The sequence below is a fragment of the Dreissena polymorpha genome, chromosome 8 (assembly GCF_020536995.1).
Source record: "Dreissena polymorpha isolate Duluth1 chromosome 8, UMN_Dpol_1.0, whole genome shotgun sequence".
Lineage (NCBI taxonomy): Eukaryota > Metazoa > Mollusca > Bivalvia > Myida > Dreissenidae > Dreissena > Dreissena polymorpha.
In genome coordinates this window covers 79373193-79385228 of record NC_068362.1, presented here as the reverse complement: position 1 = coordinate 79385228, position 12036 = coordinate 79373193, and the positions used below count along the sequence as shown (strand labels likewise).

Genomic DNA, 12036 nt, shown 5'->3' with positions numbered 1-12036 from the left:
ACCCAAAATAAAATAAGCTTTACAAATAATCACAATAAAAAATAGGGGTGCGATAAATTGTTAAAAAAGTTGTCTGTGTAAAACAGTATATAAGTTAAGCAAAAAAAGGAGAAATAAAACATCTACACTGCAGACTAACATTATTAGAGAATAAATAGTCTCATGACAACTAAACTGCTTAGAAATTAAAGTATAACATTGCTCTAAAAGCAGAATTTTTCTTAAATAAAGAGAAAAAAAATCACAATTAATATTTTCCACAATAAGCACTAAATATTTGTTTGCATAAATTATAAAACATTAAGCAACTTTACATGCATAAAATACGCATAAACATTTGGCACAACACTACAGAAAAGATGGCAACCCATTGTTAGTGTAAACGTTTCCAAATCTGGCCCCTTGTTCACAAAACGATTTTGCAATCGAAAATCAATTTTAACTGACATCGATTTTCATTTTTGCCAATCAACTACAATGGAAATCCATGTTCAATGACAAGCAAAATCGAGTTTCCATTGCAAAAAATGTTTTATGAACACGGGGCATGGTCTGCACCATTGTAATTAATATCATTACATAATTCACCAGATGCAACGTGTCGACCAATGATTGAGAGGATATTTATTAGTGGCATTAGGGCACAGCCTAACTTTAAATTTCAGGGAGAAATGACTTCTCCCCAACTGAAATTTGGGAGAAGTGGTTTCTGTTCAGCATTTTGGGGGAGAATATAAAACAAATATATAAAAAAAATACACTTAAGTGTAAATGTTGTGTTATTGTGGCATTTAATGATAAGCCATTCACCACATCTTATTGATTTTAATCAGTTAATTTCTGCCACAAACAAAATCATTAAAAGAAGAAGTCGAACTCTTCTATATGTTATTAAATGGCGAAGTTAATATGTCCTGGGCGAAGTTATCACCCACTTTGCCCTCACTGCTGAGCCCTGGGCATTTAACTAATGGTAGCATCAACCAATCAATTAGCTCCAAATCTTAAATAAACAATCTTTGACAAACAGAAAAGCAGGTACAATAATGATTGTATATTTGGTCAATTCAGAAAATAAACACACACAGAGACAAAACAGTGGGAATGATTTTAAATATGTTTGACGAAAGTTGTGATCATAAAAAGATCCTGAGGTTTGAGCAATGTGGGATACCAGCTGTGAACAATGTGTAGGTGCAAATAAACTATGCATGCTATAAAGTTAACATTAGATTGATTGTATAAATTAATAGTAAAGGTAGAAATATTCCTTTAAAAGCTAAAAGCAATCTACATCCTATGATATGTGTTTCCGTAGCAATAGCAGCAGAATATTAAAATTTTAGTTCCATTTCTAAGATATTTCTTTAAAAAAAAAAGGCTTTAGTATGATTATTAAAATTGATGATGTCATTAATTATTTTAACAATTTATCAAAAGAAAATATTGAATAAAATAAAATAAAAACAATAGAAAATTAAAAAAGGCTTCATTGAAAACTCAATTTTGAGATTTTTTCAAGATTTTAAATAATAAAACAGAAAAATACATTTAAACATTTCCTTCACTACTGTGAAGCGACGTTAAGGACGTTAGGAAGTCACCAGGAATGTTCAAGCTGACATTAGAAGGATCCAATCCGTTGTAAAGGCACATCGCTGTCACTGTACGTCTCTGAGCCCTCCGAATTCAAGGAGGAATGAGAATGAACCCTCATCAACATTGACTCCCCGGGTCCAGATATAAGAAGATTAGAATGGCAGTTCTCTGGTTTTGGCGTTGAATTTCGTGAATTTTCGGACTCACCATTCACTTCATTGTCAATTTCCTTGTTTCCGTCCCCATCTTGGACTCCAGTTTCTTGTGTATCCATACTTAAAATTGACGCACTTGCTTCGGTATCGAGGCTATCACAATCATGGTTATACTGACCTTGTTGGATGTGAAGGTCAGTTCTTCTGTCAAGCTCAAAGTCATCTGCTAGAAGACACTCTTCATCTGATGTGTCATCACTGTCTACATTTCTTTGCCACCTCGCTGAAAGACTCTCTGAGTTCAGAATGTTGTCATCATCGCCATCATCATTTTCGCCGTCATTGTCTACACCTTGATTGTCTAGACCATTAGCATTTATCCCACTTTCACCGCTATTACCTTCATCTTGAAGATGATAGTCAACATTTGAATCGATGTCTTCCCCAGAATCAGTGTAGTCCGACTCACTGTCGGACGGCAGGAGATCAGCTGTTGAGGTTGAGGACTCATTGCCATTATGATCCAGGGTCTCTGTCTCATTCTCCTCATGAATGCTACACAATTGAAGGCTATTGGACGCATAATTACTATTGTCACCCTCATTATTTACGCCCTGGTTTGGATTGTCACCACTATTTTCCACACTCTCATTTGAACCAGAATCTTGTCTGACTCTTGACGATCGTCTCCTGTTGCCCCGACCTGCAGTGAATTTTTTTTCTTTATATTTTACAGCCTATGCCTTTTGTATTGGGAAAAATAGCGTGATAAACCATCAAATTGGGAAAAAATTAACTTTAGTAATATGATTATGAATAATAGTATTCCAATTGTTTATAAGTGCATGTTAAACTGAATTTTATAATAAACTTAATTAACCAATTATTGAGTTAATTGGAAAAGTTTGGAATCTTTTGGTTAGATTTTGGTCAGAGTTTGGGGGAAAATTTGTTGCTTTTTCCATTGGGGAACAGTCTGTAAGAGGCCATTATTTTGGCAAAGAAAATCAATGACCTGATCTTCCGCGCGGGGCTCGTCTGCTGGCAGCATTCCTCAGTTGTTCCATGTACTCCTGCTGCACCTCATCAAAGTTCCTGGACGTGAGCATGGCCTCGTGGTAGGGGGGCGGCGCCCTGCGGCGCAGCAGCTCTGCATACAGCCGGCTCATGGGGGACTCGTGGCGCGGGTGGTGGCTGTAGTCCATTGTGCGCAGGCTGTACAGCTTGCACGAGCAGCCTACCAGGATCACCAGCAGCAGGGCGCAGATCATTGAGCCGCAGATGGCAGCGATGATTACACGCTTAGTGGTGCCCAGGCCTAGAGGATGCAATGAAATGATTGGATAAAACATGTCATACAAATCTCATGAGCCACAGATTGCAGAAAAGATAACACTCTTAATGGTGGCTAGGCCTAGAAGGTGCAGTGAAATGATTGGTTAAAACATGTCTTACAAAATTCACATGCTTTCCACACACTTAGTGATCACAGGACTGAATGGGAAAGACAAATTACAGGTAAATAAATTTCATACAAAATTAACACGCTTTATATACCACATGACCTGGTAACCTAGTTTTTGAGGCCACATGTCCAACAAATGCGGGTAAGAACATACACCTTTATAATTTAAAGAAACCATTTTTAAGGTCATCATATATATTTAAACTTTTTGCCACTCAGAAGCAAATTGAAAATGACTTTGTGCAAACAGCATAAAACTAGAACAGCCTGCGAGCAACTCGCAGTCCGTTCAGGTTTTATGCTGTTTGCTGCCCATCAGTAACTTATGGATGGTAATAAAGCCTTAAAAACTTGAATCTCGTAAGAAAAGTCTTAAATTTTCTTTGACTATCTTAGGGAGTACAAATAACTCAGAGTTCCTTTTTGCATGGTAAAGGGTTCACTATCCCAATGACACAAAGAGAGAGGCACATTCTGACCTGAACAGTTCTGTTCGTCACTCATGTCCCCACAGTCGTCATGGTGATCACATGTCCAGCTCTCATAGATACACCGCCTGTTGTCACACAGGAAAGTGCCATTCTGAGAACCACACTGATTGGGACCTGGGGGGAAAATACAGAATGTTATGCTTAATTACACACAAAAAACTACCAAAATTTCGAACAATCATTGAAAGAGAAATTATCTAGTATGCATGCATGCAAGCAAGGATGGGACTAATAGGATTTGTGGTTTCTACAATTTTTAAAAGTTATTTACAATATAAATCATATACATCATGCGACCACTGTTTTATGGTCAATTGATCCCAACCACATGATGGGATAAAACTGTGTACAAGATTCCTTTCTCATGTTTCAATCCACATAACAAAGGTTTGGAACATGTAGTTACAGGGAAAACAAGATTATGAAAGTTAGTTACCATACAAGATTATATAAATCATTAGACCCCTAAGGCAAGGTCAGTTTTGGCCCCAGGGGTATGATTTGTCAGTTTTGGCCCCAGGGGTATGATTGGTCAGTTTTGGCCCCAGGGGTATGATTGGTCAGTTTTGGCCCCAGGGGTATGATTGATCAGTTTTGGCCCCAGGGGTATGATTGGTCAGTTTTGGCCCCAGGGGTATGATTGATCAGTTTTGGCCCCAGGGGTATGATTGGTCAGTTTTGGCCCCAGGGGTATGATTGATCAGTTTTGGCCCCAGGGGTATGATTGGTCAGTTTTGGCCCCAGGGGTATGATTGATCAGTTTTGGCCCCAGGGGTATGATTGATCAGTTTTGGCCCCAGGGGTATGATTTGAATTAACTTAGTAATGGACCACTAGTCATTGTTACAGAAAAATATAAATTTTCTGACACATGAGGTTTAAGAGAACAATTTAAAAATCAGTTTTCAGCTCATGTTACCTACATCAGTGGAAGATCGATACTATTTGAACAACTTTGAAGGTCAAACAAGGATTACTCCTGTGAAGTTTGGTAAAAAGCTGCCCAGTGGATAAGGAGAAAATTTGGTTTGAATGACAGTTTACGGACGAACCATGATTGGCATTGCAGGAAAGAAATAAGGCGATCACAGATGAGCAAACAACATACTGAATGACAGTTTATTGTTTTTTAATAAGAACTATGTGGTATGTTTGTATGGCACAAAAATATTAAATATACTTACTGCATCCATTTTCATCGGCGTAGTTGGGGCACTTGGCAATTCCGTTGCATCTCTCTGAGAATTTGTAGCACTGAGTTTGCAACCCACAGTAGTGTTGATCTCTGTATTGACAATTCGCTGAAGATAAATAATAACATAAATCTAGTGTTCACAGAGCCCAGTTCAAATGTTTAGGTTTTAAAATACTTTTTATGTAATAAGTAGTCTTATGAATTCTATGCAGGGATGTAGTATCGGAAACACCTTATACGCTACCAGCCTCGCTGCTTTCACAAAAAGATTTTAATGGATCCTGTAAAGAAAAGGATTATTGGTTGAGGGCATTTGAAAAGAAGCAAATAAAAAATCACACCCATAGAATGTTAAATAAAAAATTAAAAACTTTCACATTTTCAAAATGTACACTGCAAACATACTTGAGCTGTGCTCTGTGAAAAGGGGGTTTAATGCATTTAGCAGTGTCGTCCCAGATTAGCCTGTGCAGTCCACACAGGCTAATCAGGGACACAGATTAGCCTGGGCAGTCCACACAGGCTAATCAGGGACACAGATTAGCCTGTGCAGTCCACACAGGCTTATCAGGGACACAGATTAGCCTGTGCAGTCCACACAGGCTAATCAGGGACAACACTTAACGCCTTAACTGAAAATTTGCTAAGAAGAGACTTTCTTTAAACGAAAAATAGCATAAAAGCGGACAGTGTCATCCCTGATCAGCCTGTGTGGGCTGCACAGGATTATCTAGGACAACACTTAACACACATTCATTAAACACCCTTTCCATAGAGTACGGTTTCTAGTTTTATTGCAACCAAGGAATACAAATAACTCACGGCATTCAAGCTCATCAATGCCGGATACTGGACAATCCCAGACTCCATTGCACCTCTGTTGTTCAGAGTAGCAATCGTTCTCCATCCTACATCTATGCTGATCAGGCAAGCACACACCTGTATCATATCACAAAAGAATATTGGTACATAAGTAAACATGTAGATAATATGGATATTTGTTGGTGTTGCAAAAATACAGTATTTACTTAATGATTCGTACTTCATGGTTCTTAGTTTAATCTTGTGGATAAAAATATATTTCTACATTAAATAAATGTCTTCACATTTTTTTGTTTTTTTTTTACAATTTGTGAACATTTTATACAGGGTTAAAAAGAAAATTTTCCAGAAATCATACCATAATGACGTGCTATTTATTGCATCATTTAAAGAAATTGGAGTCTGAAATAATTTAATGAACATTTAAAATACTTTATATACATGGTAACCATTGTGAAAAAATTATAATTTTCTCTCTTGTTTAAGTAAATAAGATATTTCCTTTAAATAAGTTTATCTGACAATCCACACACAAGCAAAACAAGAAACCGTCGGAGACGGGTGATGCTCCCCAAAGTTTTTTTGGTCACAATATTGCACTATATATTCAGATAAAAGGAAACGTCTTGAGGGCACAGTAGTTGGGGGGACAAGAATTTTTTATAGAAAATTTCAAAGGGCCATAACTCTGTGAACAAGAGCACCGCCTTGCGGGTGCAGATCGCTCATCTTTTTTCTTTTTAAAGGTTTAGGGACCTATCTCAATTTCAATCACAAAGGAGGGAGGGGTGGAGAGGGGGGTAAAGTGTGGGGGTGTGGTCATTTATTACATTTTCTTCCAAAAATGCCCAAAAATGCAACAAACAAAAAAAATTTTTGGGGGGTGGGGATTCTTGGGTGGGATGGTTAGACAGTATTTCAAAAACAAAATAATAAAAATAAAAATGTGTGTTTATTAAAAAAACAAACAAGAGATGTGTTCTTCAAAAACACAATGTCCCCAATTGCGCCGCTTTGAAATTAAAAAAAAATAAATTGACCTTTGACCTTGAAGGATGACCTTGACCTTGAACTTCCACCACTCAAAATGTGCAGCTTAATGAGAACGCCGCTTTGAAATATATTCTTTGACCTTGAAGGATGACCTTGACCTTGAAGGATGACCTTGACCTTGAACTTCCACCACTCAAAATGTGCAGCTTCATGATAACGCTGCTTTGAATTATTTTTTACGACCTTTGACCTTGAAGGATGACCTTGACCTTGAAGGACGACCTTGAACTTCCACCACTCAAAATGTGCAGCTTCATGATAACGCGGCTTTGAATATTTTTTTTGACCTTTGACCTTGAAGGATGACCTTGAACTTGAAGGATGACCTTGGCCTTGAACTTGCACCACTCAAAATGTGCAGCTTCATGAGAACGCCGCTTTGATTTATTTATTTTTTTACCTTGAAGGATGACCTTGACCTTGAACATCCACTACTCAAATTGTGAAGCTTCATGAGATACACATGCATGCCAAATATCAAGTTGCTTTCTTCAATATTGAAAAAGTTATGGCCAATCTTAAAGTTTTCGGACGGACAGACGCTATAAATTTGACATTTGACCTTGAAGGATGACCTTTTACCTTTCACCACTCAAAATGTGCAGCTCCATGAGATACACATGCATGCCAAATATCAAGTTGCTATCTTCAATAGTGAAAAAGTTATGGCCAATGTTAAACTGACATACTGACTGACAGTTCAACTGCTATATGCCACCCTACTGGGGGCATACAAATTATTTTATTTGGGGGTGGGGAGTGGGGCGGGTATAGTGTGAGGGTGTGGTGGTCATTTATTAGATGAAAAAAAAATTGGGGGGGGGGGGGGCGGAATGAGGGGGGATTTGGGGGGGGGGGGGATGGTTTGTGGGTGGAGTCTATTGTGGTTTGTCAGGTAAGAGTTGTTTTGGCAGAGTATCAATCAAATCTAATCATAAATAAAGAAGTTATGGCAATTTAAGCAAAATTTAATAATTTGACCTTGAGAGTCAAGGTCATTCAAAGGTCAAGTCAAAATTCAACTTGCCAGGTACAGTACCCTCATGATAGCATGAAAGTATTTGAAGTTTGAAAGCAATAGCCTTGATACTTTAGAAGTAAAAAGGATCTAAACACAAAATGTAACCATATATTCAAAGTTACGAAGTCAAAAAAAGGCCATAATTCCGTAAAAATGACAACCAGAGTTATGCAACTTGTCCTTTACTGTCCCCTTATGATAGTTGCGAGTGTTCAAAGTATGAAAGCAATATCTATGATACTTTAGGGGTAAAGTGAACCAAAACACAAACCTTGACCAAATTTTCAATTTTCTAAGTATAAAGGGCCCATAATTCCGTCCAAATGCCAGTCAGAGTTACATAACTTTGCCTGCACAGTCCCCTTATGATAGTTAATAAGTGTTGCAAGTATGAAAGCAATAGCTTTGATACTTTAGGAAAAAAATGGACCTAAACACAAAACTTAACAAAATTTTCAATTTTCTAAGAATAAAAAGGGCACATAATTGTGTCAAAATGCCAGTCAGAGTTACATAACATTGCCTGCACAGTCCCCTTATGATAGTTAGTAAGTGTTGCAAGTATGAAAGCAATATCTTTGATACTCAAGGAATAAAATGGACCTAAACACAAAACTAACCAAAATTTTCAATTTTCTAAGTATAAAAAGGGCACATAATTCTGTAAAAATGCAAGCCAGAGTTATCTTACTTTGCCTGCCCAGTCTCCTCATGATAGTAAGTAACTGTACCAAGTTTGAATGCAATAGCATTGATACTTTATGAGAAAAGTGGACCTAAACGCAAAACTTAACCGGACACCGACGCCAAGGTGATGACAATAGCTCTTTTTTTTTTTCAAAAAATAGATGAGCTAAAAATCATACGCCCAGAACCTGCTGATAATATGCACATCTCCTCTTGGTAATGAAGCTTTCCATAAAGTTTCATTGAATTCCGGTCATTAGTTGCTGAGAAATAGCCGGACAAGAATTGCACTAAATGTATAGTTAATGAAAATTTCAAAGGGCCATTACTCTGTGAAAAATCATCCGACAAGAACCCGCTGATAAAATGCACATCTCCTCTTGGTAGTGAAGCTTCCCATAAAGTTTCATTGAATTCCGGTCATTAGTTGCTGAGAAATAGCCCGGACAAGAATTGCACTACGTGTACAGTTAATGGAAAATTTCAAAGGGCCATAACTCTGTGGAAAATCATCTGACCAGAACCCGCTGATAATATGCACATCTGTTCTTGGTAGTGAAGCTTCCCATAAAGTTTCATTGAATTCCGGTCATTAGTTGCTGAGAAATAGCCCAGACAAAAATTGTGCACGGATGGACGAATCCGCGACTATAATATATTATATTATATATATATATTTGGGGGGAGTATATTATACTCCCCCCCAAAATAAATTTTGGGGGAGCATAAAAATGTAAGAGAAGTTTGTTTTTTGGCAAATCTCATGGATGTGAATTTCAAGAAAGTAACTAACATGCTAGAGTAATAGATGAAGAATTAAAGATCAAACATTTATTTTTTTATTTTTACTCTTTCAGGGTTGGAAACAATATTTACCAGAGGGTCAAGATGGCCCTAAGCAATAAGTTGAGTTCAAACCCTACAACGTATACATATTTGACACATTTGTGGTTCTTTAGAAAGTAAAATTTAATCAAAGACCTTTCTTACTAGATTCAACTGTTTAAGGCTTCATTTCCAATCCTTAGATACTAATTAGCAGCTAACAGCATTAAACCTGAACAGACTGCGAGTTACTCATCAACACTTAATGCTTGGGTGGGCTTAAGAACTGGTGGAAAGTTTGTTAATAATCAAATCAGTACAGTGTTTTATATGATTTTTTTTATTGCTAAAATAATACTGAAAATCACCTTTCAATTGATATGTAAAGTTAAATCCCGGAACTGAATACCCAGACTTTGAGTGGAAAACAACATTAAGCCAGCTGCCGGAGCTCTCTATAAGGCTAGGTGGGGTTTTCAGTTTGCTGTAGGAGCCAAGCACTGCGTACGAAGAGTCTGGCCCATCAAAGATTGTCAAGACATCCTGGTCTGTCATACTGAGTGTGAACATCACAACACGCAGCTGAATCACTGTCCCACCTGGTGTTCCCTGTAGAGAAGAGAGGCATAGCAATGAAAATTGGTCTTTTTGAGGTCTGGGCAAGTCAAATCAACATTTTTATTCACATATAGAATCGATTGACCTTGAAGTGGTGACCTTAATTTTGAGCCAGCATGAGTGATTTGTGACTGTGGGACATCTTCTGAGTGAAATTAACACAAAGGGAATAACAAATATGAAGCAAATACATGTACAAAAACGATGACACATCACCCATTGACTTTTGAAATGTGACCTTAATCTTGAGCCAGAATGATTGACTTATACCATACCATATCAGTGACTTTAACAATGTTGCAAACTTCATGTAAACCCATTTAAGTGGATAGGATTTATGGAGCATACACAAAAATGACAGGCTCACAATTTTTACCTCCAACCAGCATGACTTTCTCATGCATTCTGCATATCACCTGTTTGACTATAACATTGTTGCCATGGTTTTGGATATCCTTATGTAAGTATGACCTTGACCTTAGGCAAGCCTGACTGACTCATGCTCTATGCACATCATTTCCAAATTTCAATTTTCCTGAAAATCCTTCGAATATTGTCGGAAATATGAAGATCTGAGATATGACATATCGGAGATATGAAGCAGACACAACAAATTGAGGCTAACAAGTACGACCTTAACATTGACCTAAACCTTTAGCAAACATGACTGACTCATGCCTTTTGCACATTGGTTCAATCCTTAACATTAGAGCAAAGTTTCATGAAAATCTAAGAAAAAAATTGTTTGGATATTACAAAACTTACCACTAAATATGTAAATTTTGAGAACACTTCCAACTACATTTTCCATGTAATTAAAGGTCACTATAGTGGTGGTGGACATAAAAATAATGGTTAAATGAATTCTTAGTTCAAGCATTTTACATCACAAATAAGTAATTGGCAGTTCTTACAAGTTGGTGAATGACCCAGGAGCAGTTGGAGTTAGGTGGGTATGGCTGTGGGTAAAGAGGGGAGGCAAACCAGCCCCAACTGTCATCCAACCTTCTGTTACACAGCGGATTGGCCCTAAATGAGGAGAAAATGGGATCTACAACATTGTGAATGTGGAATCATAATCATTGAATTCAATTATGGACTGAATATTGTTTATTGATTAAAAATCCTACAAAACTGAGAGTGTAATTTTGCCAACAACAGCTCCCTCAGAGCCATGGTCACTCAAATGTGTCGTGTTCTGAGAAAACTGGCTTAATGCATGTGCGTAAAGTATCGTCCCAGATTAGCCTGTGCAGTCCGCACAGGCTAATCAGGGACGACACTTTCCGCTTCAATGGTATTTTTTGTTTAAAGGGAGTCCCTCCTTGCCGAAATCAAGTTTAGGCTGCACAGGCTAATCTGCGACAACACTTTACGTACATGCATTAAGCCCAGTTTTCTCAGATCAAGACACAAATTAACATGTCAATTAAAATAGAATATAGAAGTGGTTGATAAATATGGTAAATGGTCAAGTATGTGATCAACTGGATTTTTTTTTCATATTTTTGGCAAGCTTAACACATGTGCTTTATGCTTTGCCATATTGAAAGATAAGATAAAATGTTTCAAATGATTTACATATTTGGGATTATCTGTTCAATAATTGAGCCTCATGCTGGGTAAACGGGATTTTATGCATGTGCATTAAGTGTTGTCCCAGATTAGCCTGTGTATTTCACAGTGGCTAATAAGTGACAACACTTTTAACTTTTATGATATTTTTTGTTTAAAAAAAGTCTCTTTTTAGCAAGTCAAGGCAAAAAGTGTTGTCCCTTATTGGCCAGTGCAATTGCCAGGCTAATCTGGGACGACACTTTACTATATTGAGCCCCTTTTTCCCAGAGCACAGCTCCATGGTATACCACATATTGCGGGATCCTCATCCTGCCCCTGGCTGCAGTGGACCACACCGTCACACTTGAGTGCATTGTGCAGGCACGAGTACTGACTCTGGTTCACCTGTGGCAGTAGACTCCCCATACGCACATGCTTCAAGGAACTCTGAAGGGGTCACTTGTGGGGATTGAGTGGGAATGGGACTGGGGGACATTGTGGGGCGCAGATTGCTGAAATTATGAAAATTAATTAAGATTAAATAATTT

At 37.7% G+C, this 12036-nt stretch overlaps 1 protein-coding gene across 1 annotated transcript; it reads right to left on the bottom strand.

Annotated features, from left to right (window-relative positions):
• Nucleotides 1-702: 702 nt before the first annotated feature.
• Nucleotides 703-11914, bottom strand: LOC127840676 (low-density lipoprotein receptor-related protein 12-like). Its single transcript, XM_052369089.1, has 8 exons — nt 11797-11914; nt 10846-10982; nt 9682-9922; nt 5728-5844; nt 4895-5011; nt 3699-3824; nt 2770-3072; nt 703-2457 (listed from the first exon to the last, which is right to left on the bottom strand). The coding sequence occupies exons 1-8, from the start codon at nt 11912-11914 to the stop codon at nt 1625-1627; spliced, it is 1992 nt and encodes a 663-aa protein (XP_052225049.1). The 3' UTR covers nt 703-1624.
• Nucleotides 11915-12036: the final 122 nt, after the last annotated feature.